This window comes from Hylobates moloch, unplaced genomic scaffold (assembly GCF_009828535.3).
Source record: "Hylobates moloch isolate HMO894 unplaced genomic scaffold, HMol_V3 SCAFFOLD_10, whole genome shotgun sequence".
Classification (NCBI taxonomy): domain Eukaryota; kingdom Metazoa; phylum Chordata; class Mammalia; order Primates; family Hylobatidae; genus Hylobates; species Hylobates moloch.
The window spans coordinates 8,428,994-8,455,906 of record NW_026652285.1 but is presented as its reverse complement, the minus strand read 5'-3'; the positions used below and the strand labels follow the sequence as shown (position 1 = coordinate 8,455,906).

General features: G+C 39.3%; 1 protein-coding gene across 4 annotated transcripts in view; it reads left to right on the top strand.

Annotated features, from left to right (window-relative positions):
* VMP1 (vacuole membrane protein 1) overlaps positions 1 to 26,913 on the top strand; it is a 134,218-nt gene that overhangs the window by 19,854 nt on the left and 87,451 nt on the right. For 3 of the 4 annotated variants that reach the window (XM_058445165.1, XM_058445166.1, XM_032162905.2), the window contains exons 2-5: positions 1,887 to 1,988; positions 5,799 to 5,934; positions 7,875 to 7,965; positions 9,174 to 9,284. In XM_058445165.1, the coding sequence (XP_058301148.1) occupies positions 1,913 to 1,988; positions 5,799 to 5,934; positions 7,875 to 7,965; positions 9,174 to 9,284 (414 nt within the window). In that variant the 5' untranslated portion in view covers positions 1,887 to 1,912. Of the gene's footprint in view, positions 1 to 1,886; positions 1,989 to 5,798; positions 5,935 to 7,874; positions 7,966 to 9,173; positions 9,285 to 26,913 lie in introns of those variants that run through there. The other variant, XM_058445167.1, reaches the window with a different exon arrangement.

Genomic DNA, 26,913 nt, shown 5'->3' with positions numbered 1-26,913 from the left:
TTAACAGTGTCACTATGAACATTCCTGAATTGCTGAGTCATATGGTAACTGTATTTTACCTTTTGAGGAACTGACAGATTGTTTTCCAAAGCAGCTGAACTCTTGCATTCCCACCAGCAGTTCCGATTTCTCCACATCCTCACTAACACTTGTTATTATTATCTTTTTGTTTTTGTTTCTTTTTTTTTTTTTTTTTTTGAGACAGAGTCTTGCTCCTGTCTCCCAGGCTGGAGTGCAATGGCACAATCTCGGCTCACTGCAACCTCCGCCTCGGGGGTTCAAGCGATTCTCCTGCCTCAGCTTCCCGAGTAGCTGGGATTACAGCCACCCACCACCACCCTGGGCTAATTTTTGTATTTTTAGTAGAGACGGGGTTTCGCCATGTTGGGCAGGCTGGTCTTGGACTCCTGACCTCATGATCCGCCTGCCTTGGCCTCCCAAAGTGCTGGGATTACAGGTGTGAGCCACCGCGCCTGGCCTATTATCTGTCTTTTTTACTATAACCATCCTAACAGGTATGAGATTGTATCTCATTGTGGTTTAATTTGCATTTCCTTGATGGCTAAAGACGTTAGACATCTTTTTATGTGCTTATTAGCAATTTGTGTGTCTTTGGAGAAATATATGTGCAGCTCCTCTGTCCGTTTATTAATTGGATTATTTGCTTTTTACTACTGAGTTGTAAGAGTTTGCAGGCCAGATACACGCTTCTTATGAAATATATGTGATTTGTAAATACTTTCTCCTGTGGGTTGTATTTATTTTCGCTTTCTTTATTTCCTTTTTTTTTTTTTTTTTGAAGCAGGGTCTCCCTTTTGCCCAGGCTGTAATGCAGTGGTACAATCATACCTCACTGTAGCCTTTCACTCCTGAGCCCAAGCAATCCTCCCGCCTCAGCCCCCTGAGCAACTAGAACTACAGGCATGGGTCATCACTCCTGGCTAATTTATTTATCTTATGTAGAGATGGGATCTCACTGTGTAGTCCAGGCTGGCCTCAAACTCCTGACCTCAAGCGATCATCCTGCCTTGGTCTCCCAAAGTGCTGGGATTACAGGCATGAGCCACCGCACCTGGCCCCAGTTGTCTTTTTATAAGTGTCTGGGCAAGTTTTAATATTGTATTAAAGACTCAGCATTTTAGCCTTTTATTGAAGTGATGTGCTTTTTGAGTAGAAAGTTTTGCTTTACTAACAACTGAAGAATGATATGATCACGGGCAATCTGGTTTTTATATGTTGTTATTACATTAAAGTAAAAGCACTGATACCTGTAGTATGAAGCATGTTATAAATAAAGTACATTTAACTATCTTAAACATTTCAAGTTTTTTTTTTTTTTTTTTGCCCATATCATTTTATTCAGTAGAATTGTTTCCTAAATAAAACTGGTCTATGATCTTAGATTTATGTATCAACAGTTGCAGCATCTTTTGTAGTATATTCTATTTTTATATAATAATGTTAAAGGGAATATGAAAGAAAACTGTAAAAACGTAAAAATGATAAGATTAATTTTGAGTACATAGTAGTATGATATTTAATTGTAAATTAGAAGGATGTTAGACCTTATAGTGTGTTAACATTTGGAGGTGCTAGTGCTTGATATCCTCCTTCTGTGGACAGATTACCTCCAAATTTCAATCTGGAAGATCCCTGAAATAACTACTAGGAAAAGGTTTACAACTATATGGCTTTTACATTTTTACTATTTGTATTAGAATATCTATATAAATTGTTCAAATTTTGGTTATAAAACAAAGTGTAAACACATCATACATATCGTGTGGGTTATTACTGTGATGTTATTCCTATATTTAGTTTCATTCAGTCACAGCTACACAGCAGAAGTTTGTAATGTATTGCTGTATTTTATTTTGCTGTATTAGCTCCTCAAGAGTTACTGATCTATGAAATGGCAGAGAATGGAAAAAATTGTGACCAGAGACGTGTAGCAATGAACAAGGAACAACATAATGGAAATTTCACAGGTAAATTTTGATGGTTTGGAGGGAGAAGTGCTATGGGTTTAAATGATATACTTTTCATTGGAATAAAATAGAGATATATTACTTCTTATATTTTTAATCTTATATTATCTTCTTAGTAAATTAAATTATGGGTCAGACAGGGCCTGTAAGATGATATTTCATAGTGATGGCAGAAGCAGCCCGGCCACAATCACATAAACAGTGTTCCAGGTGCAAGATTATTACTTGTTAATCTTGTGGTATGGTCAGTGTTTATTTGGCTTTGCTCAGTGCTCAATTTTATTGTGCTATTTTGTAATTCTAGAAGTAGATTATAAACTTACTACACTGTTCTTAAATATACAGTTATCAAAAAAGTTAGAATGTGAATATTATTTAAAAATTTATTTTAAAATTATAGTTTGAGATTAATAAACTCATATTTTAGCCAAATTGGAATTTGTGGTAAATTTCAGTGTATTTGACTCCTGTTTATACAGTTACCCTGAAAATGACTTTTATTAATATGGATGATTTAAGTAGAAACTTTCCTTCATGCATTTAAAGGAAAATGAAAAAAAAGTTTTTCTTTTCTTATAATCATACTTTTTTTTTTAGCTTTTGAATTGTTTGACATCTCAAACACATGGCAAATAATACTCTAGTGTGGTAATATTTTCACAGTAATTCTCTTCTTTTAGAGGAAGTGCAAGGAATCTGAAATAGTAGTTTTCATTTGTTTGTTTGTTTGTTTGCTTTTTGAGACGGAGTCTCACTCTGTCACCAGGCTGGAGTGCAATGGTTCTATCTCGGCTCACTGCAACCTCCGCCTCCCAGGTTCAAGTAATTCTCCTGCCTCAGCCTCCCGAGTAGCTGGAATTAAAGGCATGCGCCACCACGCCCAGCCAATTTTTGTATTTTTAGTAGAGATGGGGTTTCACCATGTTGGCCAGGGTGGTCTTGAACTCCTGACCTCAGGTGATCCACCCACCTTGGCCTCCCAAAGTGCTGGGATTACAGGCATGAGCCACCGCGCCCGGCCTCATTTGTTTGTTTTAATCACCATATTGCCTTGCAGAGGACATTTTGTGCACTGATCTGACTTTTGGGTTACTTTGGTTGTCAGTAAACTTGGCAATTTCACCAAGAGTTTCAGGATTCAGAGATGGGCATTGCATACATCATAGTCTCTTCCCATTAGGAGCTTTTGTGTGCTATTTATTTCTTTCTTTTTAGCAAGCACATACATTTGTGTATTCTTCCTCTACTGCTCACCCCATTGGAATTTAAAATTAACATTAGCATGTCATACTTACTCTTTTGTACCATGTGTTTTTTAATATTTTAGAGATTGTGCTATAACGGTACATGAAAAACTGATTCTTAGGCTGGGTGTGGTGATTCACGCCTGTAATCCCAACAATTCGGGAGGCCAAGGCGGGAGGATCTCTTGAGCCCAGGAGTTTGAGACCAGCCAGGGCAACACAGGGAAACACAGGGAAATCTACAAAAGATTTTAAAAATTTGCTGGATGTGATCGTATGCGCCTGTAGTTCTAGCTAGCCACTCAAGTTCTAGCTAGCTACTGGAAAGACTGAGGTGAGAGTATTGATTTAGCCCACAAGGCTGCAGTGAGCTGCAATCACACCACTGCACTCCAGCCTGGGCGACAGAGCAAGACCCTGTCCCCCCTAAAAAAATATTCTTTATTATGGCTGCTTAGTTTTTCTTTCCATTGTATGAGTGTGCCATACTTTAATCACTCTTCTGTCCTCTATTGGTAATATATAAGTTATTGATTGGTTTTTGCTAGTACAAATAATGCTGCGGTGAATAAAGTTGTGCAAGTCATTTCACCTTATACCTAATCATTCCTAGAAATGGAATTACCAGTTTACAGCGTATATGCATTTTGTGCTGGGTGTGGTGGCTAACATCTATAATCCCAGCACTTAGGGAGGCCGAGGTGGGCGGATCACTTGAGGTCAGGAGTTTGAAACCAGCCTGGCCAACATGGTGAAACCTCATCTCTACTAAAAATACAAAAAAAACTAGCTGGGCGTGGTGGCAGATGCCTGTGATGCCAGCTACTCGGGAAGCTCAGGCAGGAGAACCGCTTTAACCAGGGAGGTGGAGGTTGCAGTGAGCCGAAATCGTGCTGCCACTGCACCCCAGCCTGGGCGACAGAATGAGACCCTGTCTCAAAAAAACAAAAACATTTTGTAATTTCAATAGATGGTGACAATTAATAGCTAATCTTAATTGGACACTTACTAAGTGTTAAACTCTTCTGAGAACTTTACATATATGAGCTCATTTAATCCTTACAATGACCCTGAAAAGTATGTACTATTGTGATCCCCATTTTACAGAAGAGAAAACTGAGACACAAAAGTATTAACTAACTTGCCCAAGATCACATGACTAGTAGAAGGCAGAGCCAGGATTGGAACCAACTAGTTTGCCTCACCATTTTGCGATCTAAACCACTTTGTTCTGTAATATGATCCTAGGTTGATAGAATGCCCTTCATAGAAGGTGGACCAATTTAGACTTATTTCAGTAATTTTCCCAAAATCTATAGCTCTATCCCAAATTCAACTGCTGGAATTTTCAGTACCATTTCTTTAGGACATCCTCTACAAGAGGTTCTGATGTTTATCCAGGCAGGGAGTTGGTTTTGCCCCAGTTGTTCTCTAGGTAACACTGATTAAGAAATGGCAACTATAATATAGTAACCCCCTTATCCATGAGGGATACATTCCATGACCCCTAGTGGATATAGGAAAAAACACTGTGTTGTTCTATATATAGTAATGGGGTAACATATACAGCGCGGATGTACTAAACAAAGGGATGAATCAGGTCTTGGGCTGGATGGAGCAGGACTGGCGAGATTTTATTATACTACTCAGAACAGCATACAATATAAAACTTAGGGGCTTGGCAGCAGGAGCTCACACCTGTAATTCCAGCACTTTGGGAGGCCAAAGTGGGGGGATCATTTGAGGCCAGGAGTTTCAGATGAGCCCAGGCAACGTAGTGAGACTGCGTCTCCACAAAAAACAAAAATATTAGCTGGGTGCGATGGAACACACCTGTAGTCCTAGCTGCTTGGGAGGCTGAGGTGGGAGGATCCCTTGACCCCAGGAGTTGGAGTTTAAAGTGAGCTGTGATTATGCTACTGCATTCCACCTGGGCAACAGAATGGAGACCCTGTCTCTTAAAAAAAAAAAGATAAATTTAAAACAATAAAACTTACGAATTGCTTATTTTCAGAATTTTCCATTTAATATTTTCAGACCATAGTTGACCATGTGTTACTAAAACTGTGGATAAGGGGGAACTACTGTCATTCATCTCCTTTCTATGCTGAGTTTGGACTAGTTGCCTTTTTTTTTTTTTTTTTTTTTTTGAGACAGAGTCTCTTTCACTCTGTTACCCAGGCTGGTCTTCAGTGGCACAATCTCAGTTCGCTGCAAACTCTGCCTCCCAGGTTCAAGGGATTCTTGTGCTTCAGCCTCCCGAGTAGCTGGGATTACAGGCTTGTACCACCATGCCCAGCTAATTTTTGTATTATTAGTAGAGACAGAGTTCCACCATGTTGGCCAGGCTGGTCTTGAACTACTGACCTCAAGTGATCCACCCTCCTCAGCCTCCCAAAGTGCTGAGATTATAGGTACTACTAGTTGCCATTTTTCACAAGACTCTAGAACTTGCTATTAGTTGTTATTTGGGAGATAAACAAAACTCTTTTCATCTAAAGTGATTGAAGAGAATAAGCATAAATGTTAGAAATTCTGTTTTAATCTCTGCACTATTGTTTTTCAGACCCCTCTTCAGTGAATGAAAAGAAGAGGAGGGAGCGGGAAGAAAGGCAGAATATTGTCCTGTGGAGACAGCCGCTCATTACCTTGCAGTATTTTTCTCTGGAAATCCTTGTAATCTTGAAGGAATGGACCTCAAAGTAAAGAGTCTTCTCCCACTATCTTTTACATATACCTCATTTACTCATTTAAAAAATCCTCAGTAATCTCTTACTTTCTGCCCTCTATTCCATCAAAATGGATTAACTACCTTTAGAATATTACCATAGGAACATATTTATTCTCCTTTCTTTAGGTTGAAGAAAAATAGATTAGGGAAAGACATTGCTATTTGCTGTTTGCTTACTGGATTATCACGGTTGTCCACTGTTTTTTCATGTTGAATCAGGAATGGAGAACACTGAAAAATATGATTTTTATTTTCTCTCCTGATTTTACCATCAGGAGAAATCAGGTCTGTGTAATTTGATACACTGATTCTTTAGCAGGACAAGGTTCAGCATACGTGGCAGTTTTACTGATAGTTTGAGCCAATGAAAAAGGACTCTGCCATGGAAATGTGTTCTGTCTTTAAATTTAGTACTTGTAAGCCCTGTTTCAAGTACCATAAAGAACAAGTTGAGGCCGGGTGCGGTGGCTCACGCTTGTAATCCCAGCACTTTGGGAGGCCGAGGCGGGCGGATCACGAGGTCAGCAGATCGAGACCACGGTGAAACCCCGTCTCTACTAAAAATACAAAAAATTAGCCGGGTGTGGTGGCGGGCACCTGTAGTCCCAGCTACTCGGAGAGGCTGAGGCAGGAGAATGGCATGAACCCAGGAGGCGGAGCTTGCAGTGAGCCGAGATTGCGCCACTGCACTCCAGCCTGGGCGACAGAGCAAGACTCCATCTCAAAAAAAAAAAAAGAACAAGTTGAACTTTTACATGCCTTATCCTCTGGCATGCCCCAAGTTATTATCTGTACTATTATGTTAACATTTTTATTGTACTAAGAGTTTATAAAGTATTTTGCAACATTTTCAGCTGATTTTGATCCTTAGAGCAACTCCATAAAGAAGGTAAAACAAGTATATCATTATAAACATTTTAGGCCAGGCGTGGTGGCTCACGCCTATAATCCCAGCACTTTGGGAGGCAGGTGGATCACCTGAGGTCAGGAATTCGAGACCAGCCTGGCCAACATGGTGAAACCCCATCTCTACTAAAAATACAAAAATTAGCCGGGCGTGGTGGCATGTGCCTGTAGTCCTAGCAACTTGGGAGGCTGAGGCAGGAGAATAGCTTGAATCCAGGAGGTGGAAGTTGCAGTGAGCCAAGATCATGCCACTGTACTCCAGCCTGGGGGACAGAGCAAGACCCTGTCTCTGAAGAAAAGAAACAAAGGCCGGGCATGGTGGCTCACGGCTGTAATCCCAGTACTTTGAGGGGCTGAGGCAGGCAGATCACTAAGACAGGAGTTCAAGACCAGCCTGGCCAACATAGTGAAACCCCGTCTCTACTAAAAATACAAAAATTAGCCAGGCATGGTGGCACACACCTGTAGTCCTAGCAATTTGGGAGGCTGAGGCAGGAGAATAGCTTGAACCCAGGAGGTGGAGCTTGCAGTGAGCTGAGGTTGCACCACTGCACTCCAGCAACAGAGTAAGACTGCATCTCAAAAAAAAATAAAAATAAGTAAATAAAGATTTTAAAAACAAGAAACAGAATCAGATTGGTTAAGTGTCTGGCCGAAAGTGCAACATGAGGGGTCTCTCACCCAGGTCCTCTGACTTGAAGGCCAGTGCTCTTTCTATTATACTATAATGCTTCTCCATATTATAAGTTGAGGTTTAATAAGATCAGGCTTTGGATAAGGAAAAGGCTACAATGGGGGTTATGGTAAGAACTTGGGTTCTCTGCCTGTGTATCTTCCCTTGACCCCCTTCTGTTCCTCCAAGAGGCCATGATGTGTAAGGAAAAGAGCTCAGCCCAGCTGAGCTAGGTAACCTAACTGCTTCAGCAAGAAATTGTTTTGAGAATGATGAATGCTGAAAGTGAGACTGTGAGATATTTTCTTTATTTTTTTTTATTTGTTTTTAAGATTATGGCATCGTCAAAGCATTGTGGTGTCTTTTTTACTGCTGCTTGCTGTGCTTATAGCTACGTATTATGTTGAAGGAGCGCATCAACAGGTGAGAGGTCGAGCAATTCTGTTTCTAGTCTTGCACATTCTCTGATTCTCTAATCTCAGTTTCACATGGGACGAATGTGGGTTTTATAGAATTTCTACCCTCAACGTTATCTCATAACTAGTATCTCAAATGTTTTACTTTTAAAGACATACACTAAAAGTATTCTTGTGATGTTTTATGGCTGCTGAGCATTTATATTTGGTGTATGTGATTCCTTTTACCTTCAAAGATTTTTTTTTTTTAAAGACAGAGTCTCGCTCTGTCACCCAGGTTGGAGTGCAGTAGTGCGATCTGAGCTCACTGCAACCTCTGCCTCCTGGGTTCGAGCAATTCTCCTGCTGTAGCCTCCCAAGTAGCTGGGATTACAGGTGCCCGCCACCACACCCAGCTAATTTTTTTTGTATTTTTGTAGAGATGGGGTTTCGCCATGTTGCCCAGGCTGGTCTCAAACTCCTGACCTCAGGTAATCTGCCTGCCTTGGCCTCCAAAAATGCTGGGATTATAGGCCAGTCTGCCTGGCCCTACCTTCAAAGATTTAAATGTAACTTTCCTGAAGGTTTTCAGTCACAGCAGCATGAATCTGTTAATCACTGCCAAAGTTTTCTTATTTTCTCTAACATACTTTTGTGACGCATCCAAATAGGTAGGCCTCTCATCCAAGGTTGATGATTACGTTTTATTTGTATAAAAAGACAGGTTCATTTGCCTGTAGTCTACATGTACAACATTACTGATGGGAAAATAGGATGCTTTGTTAACCTCTTTTGTTAAAATAGCAAAACATTAATGTATTTTAACAGGAAATGGTTCTAGAATGGTATTTTAAAGCAGTTTACTGCCAATCACAGAGAAGTTTTTACAGTTCTAAATGCATTTATTTTAAATATATCTAAAATTATCCTCAAAATTATCTTATTCGTAATTTGCTTTTTCCTGTGTCCTGTAAATAGTAGGATTTTAAAGGTTTAGAAACAAAGCTTTTATTAAAGCTTTAGAAATAAGACCTTTATTCCAGTTAGATTAATTTTTTTGTCATCTTTGCCATTGTATATTAAAGAAATTAGGCCTCTTCAATGGGTTTTTAATCTTATTAGTTTTTTCCTATTTGAAACTTATTTTAGTTGATTTATTTAATTTTGATGATGGTTTATAAATACTGCATTTCTGTATAAAGAATTCACGTTTTTCACCTCATCCCTTTTTTTCAGTATGTGCAACGTATAGAGAAACAGTTTCTTTTGTATGCCTACTGGATAGGCTTAGGAATTTTGTCTTCTGTTGGGCTTGGAACAGGGCTGCACACCTTTCTGCTTTATCTGGTAAGAATAATTTTATTTTAATAAGCAAAAATGAGATTTCCTGTCTTTTTATTGGTGCTTTTACCTCAGAAGTAAAAATTCTAAGATTTGTTTTAATTACCTTTGTGTTTTGTAAGCATTCTGATCCTCCAATCAGTGCTTTAAATTTGACTTAGAGTTCTGTTTTGTTTTTCCTTTGGGGTTAGTATTTAAAAAGCAAAGAGAAAACCCCAGTTCAGCAAATAAGGTTGTTTATTTAAATTAGTTTAGCATGGAAGGTTTTTCTTTTCCTTCTAGATTTAATTGCTTAAGCAATTGTTATTTTAATAAATGAAGTCCATTTAAATATACAAAATTCCATGTGAGAAATGATGTCTTCCCTTACATCCTCTAACATCATATACACACTTGGATATTTATTTTGGTATTCTTATTGAATGTAATTGATGGAGTATTAACATGTAGAACTAAATGCTTTCTTGAGCCCTTTGAACCAAAGTATAAAAAGTGCCCTTTCTGGGCTGGGTGTGGTGGCTCACGCCTGTAATCCCAGCACTTTGGGAGGCCAAGGCGGGCTGATCATGAAGTCTGGAGATCGAGACCATCCTGGCTAACATGGTGAAACCCTGTCTCTACTAAAAATACAAAAAATTAGCTGGACGTGGTGGCGGGCGCCTGTAGTCCCAGCTACTTGGGAGGCTGGAGGCAGGAGAATGGCGTGAACCCGGGAGGCGGAGCTTGCAGTGAGCAGAGATGGCGCCACTGCACTCCAGCCTGGGCGACAGAGCAAGACTGTCTCAAAAAAAAAAAAAAAAAAAATGCCCCTTCTGAAAAATATTCTTTTACTAGTTGAAATAAGAGAGAATGGCCAGGCGCAGTGGCTCACACCTGTAATCCCAGCACTTTGGGAGGCCGAGGCAGGCGGATCACAAGGTCAGGAGATCGAGACCATCCTGGCTAACATGGTGAAACCCCGTCTCTACTAAATATACAAAAAAAAATTAGCCAGGCATGGTGACAGGCGCCTGTAGTCCCAGCCCCTCGGGAGGCTGAGGCAGGAGAATGGTGTGAACCTGGGAGGTGGAGCTTGCAGTGAGCCGAGATCACGCCACTGCACTCCAGCCTGGATGACAGAGCAAGACTCTGTCTGAAAAAAAAAGAAAAGAAAAGAAAAAGAAATAAGAGAGAATGAAGATCAATTTTCCTTTGAACATTCACAAATATACTGGAATAATGTCAGAGCTAGAACTAGGGAGAGGTTGAGTTAGATACTGAGGGCACAAAATGTAAATAGGCACTCTCAGGGTCATGCAGATACAGAATGGATGAGTAAGTGCCTCCTTAAATTTTGTGCCCCATGTGCCTTGCTTGTTCATGCTGTTCCTGTCCCTAGATGATAAATTGAAAACACTTCCATATTTGAAAGCAGTTTGATCTTCATTGGGGAAAAACAGGTGAAAGGGTGTCAAGCAGTACCCATTGCTGAATAAAATTCATCACTACAAGCACTTGCAATTTCTGTGCTATAATGAATTCATCTCTGAAGCAACTAGGATAAGTATTAAGGAATGATTGTCTGCTTGGCTCAGAAGGGTACTGAATTAATGATCTGACGAATGCTTTGGGAATTAATCTATAATATATCATTTCTCCAAGTTTATGGGAGTTTAAAACTTGGAACTTTAGAATTTTGTTCATGTTTGCTTGGTGATTTAACTCAAACAGGGACATAAATCCTAGGGAATTAACTCATATCACTGTTTTTCTAATAACTGCATTCGTAGTAGAATAACACTACATTCACTAGTAGAGGTTGAGGGAGAGAGGAAAAGAAGGAATTACAGGTTACAGGATACTTTTCTGTTCATGTTTAGACCTGTCCTCATATTCCTTGGGAAAAACAGATTAAGAAACTCATTTGCAGCATTTAATTAATTTGGAAGCCTCTGAAAAGCAACCCAGATAGCAGATTCTGCTGAATGTCAAAAGAGATTCAAATTATGGCTCATGCCTGTAATTCAAGCATTTTGAGAAGCCAAGGCGGGCTGATCACTTGAGCCTAGGAGTTCGAGTCCAGCCTGGGCAACACATCTCCACAAAAAATACAAAAATTAGTCGGGTGTGGTGGTACAGGACTGTTAGTCTCAGCTACTCAGGAGGCTGAAGCAAGAGGATGGCTTGAGCCCAGGAAATAGGGGCTGCAGTGAGCTATGACTGCACCATGCACTCCAACCTGGGTGACAAAGTGAGACCTTGTCTCAAAAAAAAAATTATTTTAAATGCCCTAAAATTAAGTATATGTAAAACAGCCAGATCTGCAATTTATGAATATATAATCGTGACTATAGTGTGGGAGATGGATTGAAGGTGGAAGAGAAGAGGAGCAGTTAGGATTATCCTTATGAGAGACACAAGCTTCCCAGGAGGTAGTAGGAAGAATGGATAGCAAGGAGTATTTATAAAGAGAACTTGTAGAGAGAAGTCAAGCAAAATGAAGACAAAAGATGGTATAGATCTTTGATGTTTTAAAAGATTGCTTGGAACGGCAATAGCATTTGGGATGAAAAAGGACAAATCTGAGAGAAATTTTAGAAGTACAATCAAGAGTGTGGTATGTTATTATGGAGGAAGGAGGAATGAAAGATAACTCTTGGATTTCCTTTTGTTTTGTTTTAATATATTTTATGTGTATTTAAGGTAGATAACATGATGTTATAAGATACAAATATATATAGTAAAATGGTTACTATTGTGGAAAAAATTAACATATTCTTTATCTCATGTAGTTACCCATTTTTACGTTTTTACGTTTTTACTCCCCATGGCAAGAACAGCTATAATTTACTAGTTTAGCAAAAACTCCGAATACAATACATTGTTATTAACTATAGTCCTCCTAGTGTATGTAGAGTACACTGGATCTTTTGACTTGTTCTGCCTGTATATTTGCTACTTTGTATCCTTTGATCTACATCTCCTCCCATCTCTATCTCTATAAATGAGATCTTGCAACATTTTTCTGTGTAGTTACTGGTTTTTCACTGAGTGACTGGGTAGTTTTTGATGCCATTAACTGTATAGAAAACAGTTATATGTTCACTTGTTTACATTTATTGCATATTATAAGTACATGAAAAGAGAAATTTAAAGGTATACTGTAATTATGCTGCAAGTTAAATGAGATCCTTACTTTACCCAGGTAGGTTGCTGGTGCCCGTAGTTGAATGGAAAGAGAAGGGAAATTTATAAAGGACTGAGAACGCTTACAAAACAAAACAAAACGAAAAATTATTAGAGCTGGGCACAGTGGCTTATTCCTGTGCTCTCAGTGCTTTGGGAGGCCAAGGCAGGAGGATCGCTTGAGACCCCGGGTTCAAGACCAGACCTAGCAAGACCCCGTTTCTGAAAAACACATAAATAAATAAAAGATAAATAAATTAGCTGGGTGTGGTGGCATGTGCCTGTGGTCCTAGCTCCTTGGGAGGCTAAGGAGGGAGGATTGCTTGAGCCCAGAAGCTCAAGGTCACAGTGAACTGTGATTGCACCACTGTACTTCAGCCTGGGAAACAGAGCAAGACCCTGTCTCAAAAACAAATATAATAATAATAATAGGCTTTATTGTTTAGTGTAGTTTTAGGTTTACAGAAAAATTGAGCAGAAAAAACAGAGGGTTCTAATACACCAGGGGTCCCTAATCCCCAGGCCACAGACTGTTACTGGTCCCTGGCCTGTTAGGAACTGGGTCACACAGCAGTGGGTGAGCAGTGGGCTGACAAGCAAGTGAAGCTTAGGAGCTCGAACCTTATCGTGAACTGCACATACGAGGGATCTAGCTTGCATGCTCTTTATGAGAATCTAATGCCTGATAATCTGAGGTGGAACAGTTTCATCCCAAAACCATCCCCCACCTCAGGTCTGTGGAAAACTTGTCTTCCACGAAACTGGTTCCTGGTGCCCAAAAGGTTGGGGACCACTGCCATACACCTTTCCCCGCCACACAGTTTCCTCTACTATTAACATCTTGTATTAGTCTAATTTATTTGTTACAATTGAGGAACCAATATTGATACATTATTAACTAAAACCCATAGTTTATGGGATCTACTCTGTGTTATACAGGTCTATGGGTTTTGACAAATGCATAAGGTCATGTATATACCTATAGTATCATACAGAATAGTTTCACTGTCTTAAAAATGCCCTGCGCTTCACCTGTTTTTTCCACTTCCCCACCTGCCCCCAAACCTTTCACAACCACTGATCTTTTCACTGTTTCTATAGTTTTGCCTTTTCCAGAAGACACTATAGTTGGAATTATAGGGTATGATCCTTTTCTGACTGACCTCTTTCACTTTGCAATATACATTTAAGGTTTTTCCTTGTCTTTTTCTGGCTTGATACCTCATTTCTTTTCATCACTATTTAATAATATTCCTCTGTATGGATGTACCAACAGTTTGTGTATCCATTCACATATTGAAGGATATCTTGTTTGTTCCCGTTTGGCAATTATTTTTAAAAAACTGCTCTCTCTCTCTCTCTTTCTCTCTCTATATATGCTCTATTATATATATGCTATATATGTGCTGTATTTATAAATATATATAAATATATTTTCTGATAGATCATGAGTATTAATATATACTCTATTGATAGAACATGAGTGTTAATTACTAATATATAGAAAAAACTTGGCTTGTTTAAGGTTGTTTACTAACCTTATATCCTGCAACCTTGCTGTAATTGCTTAATAGCTCCAAGACTTTTTTGATGCTTCCTTATGATTTTCTACATAGATAATTATGTCATCTGTGAACAAAGACAGTTTTTCTACCTTCCCAATCTGTATACCTGTTATTTCCTTTCTTGTCTTATTGCATTGGTTAGGTTTTCAAAATAATGTTGAAGAGGAGTCATGAAGGGGCCATCCTGCCTTGTTCTCAACCTTAATGGGAAAGCTTCTAGTTTCTCACCCTTAAGTATGATGTTAGCTGTAGGTTTTTGTAGATATTATTTACCAGGTTGAGGAAGTACCCCTCTATGCCAAGTTTGCCGAGGTTTTTTTTTTTTTAATCATTTATCTGTTGGATTTTGTCCCCCAAAACCCACTGTTATAGATGATAGTGACTAGAAAGCCAATATTTGACCAGGCGAGGTGGCTCACGCCTGTAATCTCTGCACTTTGGGAGGCCGAGGCAGGTGGATCACCTGAGGTCAGGAATTTGAGACCAGCCTGGCCAACATGATAAAACCCCATCTCTACTAAAAATACAAGAAATTAGTCAGGCGTGGTGGCAGGCGCCTGTAATCCCAGCTACTCAGGAGGCTGAGGCAGGAGAATCACTCCACCGGGAGGTGGAGGTTGCAGTGAGCCAAGATTCCACCACTGCACTCCTGCCTGGGCAACAAGAGAGAAATTCCGTCTCAAAAAAAAAAAAAAAAAGCCAATATTTAAAAAAGAAATAAAGTCCAGGCATGGTGGCTCATGCCTGTAATCTCAGCACTTTGAGAGGCTAAGGCCCCTGCTTGAAACCAGGAGTTCAAGACCTGCCAGGGCAATATAATGAGACCCCATCTGTACCAGAAAAAAAAAAAAGAAAGAAAGAGAGAGAAGGAAAGAGAGAGATGAAAGAAAGAAGAAAAGAAGGAAGGAAAGAAATTGAATATTTAGAAGCTTGGGGAGAAATCTGTTAAATATAAAAGAAATATAAAGAGAGATCTAGTATATGCCATTTCCATTTGACCAAATGACCTTTAGTTCTTAGACCTTTTTGATCCTGACTTCCATTTAGGATCCCTTGGGTTTAACAGAAAGAATGAAGAAGAAAGAGCATTTATAAAATATAATTTGCAGAGAAGCAAAAGGAAAACAAGATATCACTAGTCTTTATTTTTTAATTGACTGGTTGGGGTGGAAATCAGTTTGCAAGAGGTTAAGCACTACTAACAACAAAAAAGGCAAACATCATTGTCATACTCATGCTAATACTAGCTGGTCAGTTCTTTTATTTTTACTCATGTTTGGTGGCCATTTTGTGGTACCCATTCCTATGGGAAGATTTTGCATCCCTACCTTACTGAACTCATATTATTTGCTTTGACCAATGAAATGTGAGCATAAGTGATAGTTGTTGCTTGAGATCTTTGTGTTGTTTGTTATTATGTCATAATCTAACCTATTCTGACTGATAGACAGCTAACATTTATTGAATGTTTACTAGGTGGTAGTCTCTGTGAGCATCACTTTAAATGAATTATCTCTCTTAGGCCTCCCAAGAGCCAAGCTAGTCAATAACCAATAGTGTGACAAGTGTAAAAATTTTGATTAATAAGCGTAAACTATTTACTTGTGAACTTTGGCAATTATAGAAAAGAGTAAAATAAGAAACTAGAAGCAAAGCAGAGTCAAAGGTTTCAAAATCTGATCTTGGTTTTTACTTAATAGAAACAATTTCAAATAATCTCTGGTTAGTTTTTTTAAGCTTATACCATTTTCTTGCTGATTAGTGATCAACAGAATTTTATCCTTATTGGTCACCATTTCTTTTCTTCTATATGTAGGAAATGCAGTTGTGTTTAGGATGTCCTAATTACACTTACTTTCATTTTCCAGATTTAACATAATCCTCACTTAGGGAAATGTGACATTCTTGTGTTCTATTATGTGCTGATGAAACAGACACCTCTGCCATATACCCATATAACTAACCCTCAACAAAAAGAATAAATGATCATATTGGGAGAGTAGTCTGGTGAAAAATATGGGCCTCCTTTTGATAATAGTTTGTGGTGAAAAAGAAACTAATTTTAACAGAAAAAATGTAATTCATTATTTATTATGACTCTCTTTACTGGAAATTGTAGCTTAAAAGTGAAATGTGAAATTTTTTTCTGAATAGGCAAAATTTCCCAATTAGGTTTTTGAAATTTGTGTTTAGAATGAATGATTCCTAGAGTGTGGAAGGTATCTTTTTTGGAAGTATCATTTAGTAAGTTATAATTGGTTGTATACTAGTCACCTAAAAGACTTACTAAATTTCCTAAAATATTAGATACCTACATGTTTGGCTTTAAAATGGAGAATTTGTCTTAAATTTATCCGTAAACAATTTCATTTATATTTTTATTTATTTATTGAGATAGCATCTCTCTCTGACACCCAGGCTGGAGTGCAGTGCTGTGATCTCAGCTCACTGCAACCACCACCTCCCGGGTTCAAGCAAGTCTAGTGCCTCAGCTTCCCAAGTAGCTGGAATTATAGGTGTGCACCACCACACCCAGCTAATTTTTGTATTTTTAGTAGAGACAGGATTTTGCCATGTTGGCCAGGCTGGTCTTAAACTCCTGGCCTCAGGTGATCCACCCGCCTCAGCCTCCCAAAGTACTGGGATTACAGGCGTGAGCCAGCATGCCTGGCAATATTTTTAGATATAACTGAAAGGTTATAACTTGAAATTAAGATGTCTTAGAAGTCCTCATCACTTCTTTAAATGTTACAAATAAAAGTTAGTGTTTATTTGATCATTAAGTTTAATGAAAATCATCAGGGAAAAATTACTAACCATCAAGTTTTGTAAATTGATTTGAGTAAAGTGTAAATCGAGTAATTTGCAGAGACCAAGTACCTAGCCCAGAGGGACAAGTTAAGATACTGTTTATGCAAGAATAGTGGTTGCTAACCAGAAAGGAGGAGATGAAGGGGAAGTAAATAAATTTTTTCCGCCCATGGCTTACGGAGAGTTGGTTGGGTTACTAGGTTACTTGCTTTGTTCTATTAATTTTAATAGTTAAAAAGTGGGTTTCAGGAGGCCTGTTAATTTCCCAAAGCACTGTACTTGTTATGTATCATTGCAAATAAGCTTTTTTTCTAGCAAGAAAGAACCTATAGTATTCATCAGATTCTCCAAAGACTGTGAAATGTTAAGAACCATTCTTCTAGAACTTTTTTCAAAATATATCTATATTTGGCTGCCACTAGATGGCATTGCTAATACAGCCAATATACTGTATTGTATTTGCAGTTTCTAATCTGGATAAATATATGTGTGTAGAGCAACTTCACCCAAAAACCAAGCCATCAAATGGCTCTACTAAGCCAGGAGACATATTCTGTTATTTACTTGTAGTCGTGCCTGCCTAAAACCAGTTTATGCATGTAAGTAAAAAGGGCATTTCTTTTTTTTTTTTTTTTGAGACGGAGTCTCGCTCTGCCGCCCTGGCTGGAGTGCAGTGGCGCGATCTCGGCTCACTGTAAACTCCGCCTCCTGGGTTCACGCCATTCTCCTGCCTCAGCCTCTCCGAGTAGCTGGGACTACAGGCGCCCGCCACCACGCCCGGCTAATTTTTTGTATTTTTTTAGTAGAGACGGAGTTTCACCGTGGTCTCGATCTCCTGACCTCGTGATTCGCCCGCCTCGGCCTCCCAAAATGCTGGGATTACAAGCGTGAGCCACCGCGCCCGGCCAGGCATTTCTTAATAGTTTCTCGAATTCATTCATTAATTAGTTCAGCAGTTAATAGTCTGCCTTTCTGGCCAGTTTATGCCTGTAATCCCAGCACATTGGGAGAGGGAGGCAGGGGGATCACTTGAGGCCAGGCGTTTAAGACCAGCCTGGGCAACAAAGCAAGACCCCGGTTTTTTTGTTTTTTTTTTTTTTTGAGATGGAGTCTCAGTCTGTCGCTCAGGCTGGAGTACAGTGGCACAATCTTGGCTCGCCACAACCTCTGCCTCCCAGGCTCAAGTGATTCTCCTGCCTCAGCTTCCCAAGTAGCTGGGATTATAGGCGTGTGCCACTACCGCCCAGCTAATTTTTGTATTTTTAGTAGAGACGGGGTTTCACCATGTTGGCCAGGGAGGTCTTGAACTCCTAACCTCAAGTGATCCACCTGCTTTGGCCTCCCAAAGTGCTAGGATTACAGACATGAGCCACAGTGCCCGGCCAAGACCCCATTTCTTTAAAAAAAAATTATTTTAATTAGCTGGGTGTGGGGGTGTACACCTATAGTCCTAGCTACTCAGGAAGTTGAGGTAGGAAGACTACTTGAGCCCAGGAGTTTAAGGCTGCAGTGAGCTATGATTGTCCCACCGCACTCCAGCCTGTGTTACAGAGCGAGACCCTGTCTCTTAAAAAGAAAGCCTTTCCAGCCAGGCGCAGTGGCTCACGCCTATAATCCCAGCACTTTGGGAGGCCAAGGTGGGCGGATCACGAGGTCAGGAGATCGAGACCATCCTGGCTAACACGGTGAAACCCGGTCTCTACTAAAAATACAAAAAATTAGCTGGATGTGGTGGCAGGTGCCTGTAGTCCCAGCTACTCAGGAGGCTGAGGCAGGAGAATGGCGTGAACCCCTGAGGCAGAGCTTGCAGCGAGCCGAGATGGTGCCACTGCCCTCCAGCCTGGGCAACAGAGCGAGACTCCGTCTCAAAAAAAAAAAAAAGCCTTTCCTTTCATTGTGATACACATATTTAGATGCAGGACATAACTCCTATGGTATGCCCAGTGTCAGGTGTAATACCAAACATACTAACTTTAAGTCCAATCTTTTCTTTAATATTCAGGAATATGTAAGTGATTGAAACCGATTTTGTTATAAGAATAAAATCTTTCATTAAATCCTTCATTCCTATGATAGGAAATAGGGCCTCTTCAGAGTAAAACAGCTAGGTTTGAATGTCTAGTACAATATTACTAGCTGTGTGATATTTGGCAAATTTCTTAACTTTTAAACCTCAGTCATTCAACTGTAAATGGGAGTGATAATAATAGTACCCATCTCATAAGACTGTTTTGAGGATTAATGAAATTACTTGTACAATTTTCAGCTCAGTACCTAGTAAATGCAAGGTATTCAATAAATGATTGCTGCTATTGTAATTAGCGATATCATTATTCTTACTCTGATTTATTTTTGAAATGTAATAATTTTCAATTTATATGCTTTAGCTAGTCTTAACAAATTATGAGGAACATTTCCCACAATTGATTTCAGTACAGTGTTATAGAATGATTGAAAACCACTGATCATTTCATTTCCAAGAATGATGACTAGGCAATTTAGACCAACTCTCCCATGAAAGTTTCTTAAAAGAGTGGATAAATTTTTTATTATTATAATTTTTTTTTTCTTGAGACAGAGTCTCGCTCTGTCACCCAGGCTGGAGTGCAGTGGTGTGGTCTCAACTCACTGCAACCTCTGCTTCCTGGGTTCAAGTGTTTCTCCTGCCTCAGCCTCCCCAGTAGCTGGGATTACAGGCACCCGCTACCACACCTGGCTATTTTTTTTTTTTTTTTTTGTATTTTTATTAGAGACAGGGTTTCACCGTGTTGGTCAAGCTGGCCTTGAACTCCTGACCTGGTGATCCGCCTACCTCAGCCTCCCAAAGTGCTGGGATTACAGGCGTGAGCCACCGTGCCCAGCCGATAAATTTTTAAATATATGTTTAAAGGTGAGTATATGTATATATGAGTATTTGTATATATGTTTAAAGAGAGTAAAAGAATTATAGGACCAAGATCTAAGTTATACAGGAAACCCAAAGAACAGAGACTGGCCAAGGATAGGCCCTGATAAACCTGCAGGCTTTGAATTTGAACTCTAAAGGGCTACACTTTAAAAGATGTGATGAACTAGATATAAATCAACTTTCACGGGTACTGAAGCTCAAGTTTAAATAATCTTTTTTTTTTTTTTTTTTTTTGAGACAGAGTCTCGCTCTGTCACCCAAACTGGAGTGCAGTGGTGTGATCTCAGCTCACTGCAACCTCCAGCTCCTGGGTTCAAGTGATTCTCATGTCTCAGCCTCCCAAGTAGGTGGGATTACACTCATGCACCACCACACCTGGCTAGTTTTTGTAGTTTTAGTAGAGACAGTGTTTCACCATGTTGGCCAGGCTGGTCTCGAATTCCTGACCTCAAGTCATCAGCCCCCCTCAGCCTCCCAAAGCACTGCAATTACAAGCATGAGCCACCATGCCCTGCCTGAAGTTCAAATAATCTTGTTATCTTCTTAGAACTGTAAGTGGCCCAGCCTGTCTACCCACTAAAAGCAAACTTGTCTAGAGGAAAATAAAATCATCCTAGGTTTTACATCACCTCTATTTAACTTACTGTTGTATTCCAACTGTCTAGAACAGAGCCTAGTACTCAATAGGTGCTCAACAAATATATGTTGAATATATTAATGTAAAATAGAATCTTTGCAAAGCCTATGAGATAGAATAAGTCGACTTCTTTTATTGGCAAAACAGTCTGTTCCTAACATCTGAGTCTTATTTGTGACAGTTGATGAAAAATGACCTAATCTATATATAGCTTTTTCTTAATTTGCATAACAGTTTTATATTAAATATTAGTGCATCATTTTATTTCTCCAGCAAATAAAAGTGCATCTACTTCTTGCTGTGTAAACATTTTATTATGCTGTTTGCATTCAATTTACTTAAATTTAGACAAAAAATAGGCACAATGAATAATTTTTTTTTTTTTTTTTTGAGATGGAGTTTCGCTCTTGTTGCCCAGGCTGGAGTGCAGTGGTGCAAACTCGGCTCACTGCAACCTCTGCCTCCTGGGTTCAAGTGATTCTCCTGCCTCACACTCCCAAGTAACTGAGATTACAGGTGTCCACCACCACACCTGGCTAATTTTTGTATTTTTAGTAGAAATGGGGTTTCACCATGTTGGCCAGGCTGGCCTGGACCTCCTGACCTCAGGTAATCCACCCACCTCAGCCTCCCAAAGTGCTGGGATTACAGGCATGAGCCACCACGCCCAGCCCACAATGAGTGATTTTTAAAATCATTTTATTCAACATATGCTAATATGCTTATGTCTCTGGTTTATCTTTATAGTGAGGTATATTGTACTTTGAAATAAAGAATATTAAATAAATTAGAAATTAATAGCATTTGTAAACTGCATTTCCTCTGTTTTTAGTTCTTATGCAGGCATATTTTTGTTCATTTATTTGATATCTACCTTGAACAAATCTTGCCTGTCAAGTAGTGCAAGTAGTTCATTTACCTTATTTGAGTTTGTATGTAGATTGGGTGCAAAGAAGCTTCTGGGGCTGACAGATTTTTCCAAGATAGCACCTTTTTTTTTTTTTTTTGGAGACAGAGTCTCGCTCTGTCGTCCAGGCTGGAGTGCAGTGGTGCAATCTCGGCTTACTGCAAGCTCCGCCTCCCGGGTTCATGCCATTCCCCTGCCTCAGCCTCCCGAGTAGCTGGGACTACAGGCGCCCGCCACCACGCCCAGCTAATTTTTTGTATTTTCAGTAGAGACGGTGTTTCACCGTGTTAGCCAGGATGGTCTTGATCTCCTGACCTCGCGATCGGCCAGGTAGCACCTTTTAAGCACTCTTTTATTGCATATTAATTCCCCAAAATCCATTGACAGATTTATTTTAGTCTTAGCAAGCATTCAGGTTACCTTTTAGAAGATCCGGTACATGAGCGATCAGAAATGCTTATTTATTCTCTCATGTAGTGGAAATTATATCCAGAGTAAGAATAGTAAGTTAATGTTTGCATAAAGAGAACATAGCTGCTGTTGACCTCTTTGGTTCATCTCTATGCAGCCTGTTTTTGTGAGTCAAAATTTCTGTCTTAATAATGGTCTAGACTGGGCGTGGTGGCTCATGCCTGTGATCCCAGCACTTTGGGAGGCTGCGGTAGGCGGATCACCTGAGGTCAGGAGTTTGAGACCAGCCTGGCCAACATGGTGAAACCCTGTCTCTACTAAAAATACAAAAATTAGCTGGGCGTTGGCGGGGGGAGGGGGGACGCCTATAATCCCAACTACTCAGGAGGCTGAGGCAAGATAATTGTTTGAACGGGGGAGGCGGAGGTTGCAGTAAGCCGAGATTGGGTCATTGCACTTCAGCCTGGGCAACAAGAGCAAAACTCCATCTCAAAAAAAAAAAAAAAAAAAAAAAAGTCTAACCTAGGGCTACAGAGCATACTTTCTCTTTTTCATTTTCTTTTATCTTCATTTCTTTTTTGAGGCAGGGTTTCTCTCTGTTGCCAGGCTGGAGTACAGTGGCATGAATATGGCCCGCTGTAGCCTCAACCTCCTGGGCTCAAAAGATCCTGCCACCTCAGCCTCCCAAGTAGCTGGGACTACAGGTGTGCACCACTACACCCAGCTATTTTTTTTTTAGGGGTAGAAACGGGGTCTATCCATGTTGCCCAGGCTGGTCTCAAACTCCTCGGCTCAAGAGATCCTCTCGCCTCAGCCTCCTAAAGTGCTGAGATTACAGGCATGAGCCACTGTATCCGGCCTCACTTTTTCTGTAAAGGGTGAGATCCGTAGCTATTTACACATCGTGGGCTATCCAGTCTCTGTGCAAGTACTCAGATCTGTCATTATAATGAGAAAACAATTATAGACAGTACATAAATGAGTGAATGTGGCCGTTTTCCGGTAAAACTTTATTCATAAAAACAGGTAGTAGGCTGAATTTGGTCTGCAGTTTGTAGTTTGTTAACCCCTGCTCCAACTCACTGAATGACAGTAGTACACCGGAAGAGACATAGTGAGCCTGGGAGCCTTAATGAGAGAGCTAGCTGTCTTCTAAGGATTTTTGTATGACATCTGTGTATTTGTTTCACCCATTTGCCAAATAAGTACTATCATTTCTCTCTTCTTGATCAAGAAATAACAGGTTTCATATGATGCTTTAGAAAAGAATACAGCTGTGCATATATGAGTTGTATAAAAAAAATTAAGAGTAAAAAGAAAAAGCTTTTTATGAAGGGAAAAGCAGAAGAATGTCTTCTAAATGAGCTGTCTAATGACAGGAAGATTTAGTTCCAGTTTCATGTAACCATTAGTATGTTCAATTCCTCTTAAATACCAGATTTTACAAGATTGTAACCATTTTGAGGAATAAATAATTTATGGATTAAGTTTAAATGTCATGTGTAGGATGAACAGGTCTAAAGATCTAAGGTACCACAGTTGTAAAATTATAATGGATTAGGGATTTTTGTTAAGTAGATTTTTAGCTGTTCTTATTTTTAAAAAGTAGCTATGTAAGATGATAGACATGTTAATTTGCCTTACTATAGTATAACCATTTTGTTATCTGTATGTATACTATAACAACATATTGTAAGCCTCAATTATGCACAATAAAATTTATTTCTAAAAAGCTTAGGCCAGGTGCAGTGGCTCGCACCTGTATTCCCAGCACTTTGGGAGGTCAAGGCAGGAGGATCACTTGAGGCCGGGAGTTCAAGACCATACCAGCCTGGGCAACCTAGTGGGACCCCATCTCTACAAAAAAAAAATTTTAATTAGCCAGGTATAGTGGCATGCTCCTGTAGTCCCAGCTACTCAGGTGGAGGTTGAGGCCAAGGTTGGAGAATCGCTTGAGCCAAGGGAGGTTATGATCGCGCCACTGCGCTCTAGCCTGGGCGACAGAATGAGACTCTGTCTCAAGAAAAAAAAAAAAAGTTTAGATGTTGTACACAATTAGGAGAAGTGATAGGGTTATTTCAGTAGCCACCTTGTAAGTATTTCTCACTAACAGAAATATGATTTATAATTCTGTAATTAACCAGGTTAACAAAAACAGGAACTTTGGTACTTGATTATGAGAAATGTATTCTGGACATGCTGCTTATATGCATGTACATTACGATTCATCAAGTTACAAGACAAAAAGATGATTAAAGAACCATTTGTAAACTGTATGTAACATTAAGGATTTATAAAGCCTGTTCTTAATAGCAAAGGAGTCCGTGGGCTACAATTTACTCTCCTATATAATGTGATGTATGTACAATTTTTGACACTAGGTGGAGCAGTTTCCTGGCAAAAGACTTCACAAAGCCCTATATCCCTTTCAGTTAAGCCCAGCTTCTAGACAAAGAACTGTAAAGAGAAGAAAAACGATCGACAATCATTTTGTAATTTAAAAACATACCCAAATATTTAGCTATAAGTAGAAGGCTGATTATATTTTACAATTTTTCTGTTTGCCATATATTTTAACCATTGGATTTTCTCATGTTTAAAGTGTTAGTTTTACTTTCTAGAAGCAGTTTGGAAGTAGAAAAGTTGGAAACTATTCAGTTACATTGTAGAATAGATCAGATTTTATTAGAAGCTGTAATATCAAGGTGTTATCCTTTGAATGATATCTGTGAGCCATTTGTTTCATATGACCATTTTTACAGAAAAAAAGTACTTTTTGTTATAAATTAGATACAAAGAAAGTTGTGAGATATGTGCCCCTGTGTAAGATTCAGAGCCTGTTTCTGCTTTAAAGTTTGGGATTATTTCATTATTAAAATATGTGTTAAAAATTGTACATTTACCCTGAAGTGCAGGTCAATTGATGACTAAAAAGAAAACAAAAAAAATATATACATTTAAAAAATCTGACATCTTAATTGCTTTTTCATATTTATGACCTCCTCTGTATATGGCACCCTAAGGAGGAAGTACTGTATAGTATTCTGCACTTTTTAAAAGCTGTTTTTTCCTTAGGTATAGACATTTCTGATACTTTTTGACCCTTGGCTATTGCTGAAAGTAAATATTATTTGGAAAACTGCATTGATATGGGTTGAAATAAAATAGTGACATAGTTTCAGTAAGTGAAATATAGTAGTTAATACCATAAAGTGGAATCATTCTTTTTTTAAAAAATTGTTAGCCAGCTTCTTCCCTAGCAATTCAGCTTGACTTCTGACTATTGCTTTATTGCTCATTTGTCTATCCTCCTTTTAAGACAAAAAATAAATTGCCAAAAGTTAAGGCTCTGGTATGACTTGATACCAGACGTTTATAACTGGCTATAAGCATGCAGTGACTCAGTGCTGTTTCAGGAAGACCAACAGACCCTTCTTAGAAAAAAATCTATTTGCCTTTTGTTTGATGAAGGCATGAAAGCTCTTCTCCCTGTCTTTCCCTAAGGAATGACTCATATATTAACTCTGCTGAGCATCACCACATCAAAAGAAGAAACCAAGGTCTTCAGGACATCGGGCTGGGTTTTTGCCAAGGAAAAGGGGTATGCACAGACTGGGTAACTTCCTGCCCTTAAGTTTATTAATGTATGCTTAAATGAAAGCCAAGAAAATTTAGTTTAACTTAAATTTGTTGTTGAGCATACATTTTAAACAATTTATACTAGCCCCCCCTTTTTTAGCAGCCCTCTCATAAATATTCAGTTCATTTTTCTTGAATACTTAAGTCAACTGTATGAACAAAAGTTGCTTGAGTCTAGAAAACAAAGGTGAAACATGCCTTCTTTTTCTTTTTTTTTTTTTTGTTTTAGACGGAGACTCACTCTGTCGCCCAGGCTGGAGTGCAATGGCGCAATCTTGGCTCACGGCAAACTCCATCTCCCATGTTCAAGTGATTCTCCTGCCTCAGCCTCTCGAGTAGTTGGGACTACAAGCATACGCCACCACACCCGGCTAACTTTTTGTATTTTTAGTAGAGACGGGGGTTTCACAATGTTGGCCAGGCTGGTCTCGAACTCCTGACCTCAAGTGATCCACCTGCCTCAGCCTCCCAAACTGCTGGGATTGCAAGCGTGAGCCACCACACCTGGCCAAACATGCCTTTTAATATGGATTAATTCAATATAATAAAAATAGCTTCAAAGACAGTACCTTATAACTTGGAGCATGAACTAATACTATAGAGTTCACATTTCTTTTGTTTTGGCTAGCAATTTTATATTTGCACTTTTATAGTATAATCTCATATTTCTACCCTATGACCTAGGTAACAGGCATTATTAGGCTTTTTGTTAAACAAAGGAGGAGATAGAAGTTACCAACAGTAATTTACCAACAGATTTAGAAAACTGAAATCCACATTAATGCATGCCCCGGTTACTGCTTTTTGACAGTTTATTTCTTTGTTTTTTGTTTTGGTTTTTGTTTTTTTTTTTGAGACAGGGTGTTGCTCTGTCACTCAGGCTGGAGTGCAGTGGCATGATCATAGCTCACTGCAACCTTGAACTCCTGGGCTTGAGTGGTCCTCCCATCTCAGCCTCCCAAGTAACTGGGACTACAGGCATATGCCACCACACTGGGCTAATATTTTTTCTTAGTAGAGACGGAATCTCACTGTGTTGTCGGGGCTAGTCTCGAACTCCTGGGCTCAAGTGATCCTGCTGCCTCAGCCTCTCAAAGTGTTAGGATTACAAGCATGAGGCACCGTTCCCAGCCTGTACTGCATTTTGTAAAGAGAGATCAGAGGCATAACTTGGGACCTTCTTCACAAAAATAATATAAACACTGGGTAAACTTGTCAGTGCCCATTGGGAATCGATATTTTACACTCTAGCCTTCTGGAATTATTTGCTGTAGACCATAACCTTGTTTTCTGACTCTAATGAGAAAAACAATGATTAAAAAAATTCTGAAGAGAATTCCTGTGTTTGCAAAAGGGTTTCTGAAGTCCCCTGAAAGAAAACAAAGGTTTTGCAAGTCATACAAACAACCATTTGTCATCTTTTTTTGTTTATTTATCACCCAGATATTCCTAATGAATCACATTCCAGACTAACCACTGACTGCTTTTGTTCCTTAGTGAAGAGTGTGGCAAATAAATGTTTTCCCAGTGAATCAGCACAGGATTCTTGATTTTATTACCTTTGCCCTAAACTATCCAGACAAAACTAATTG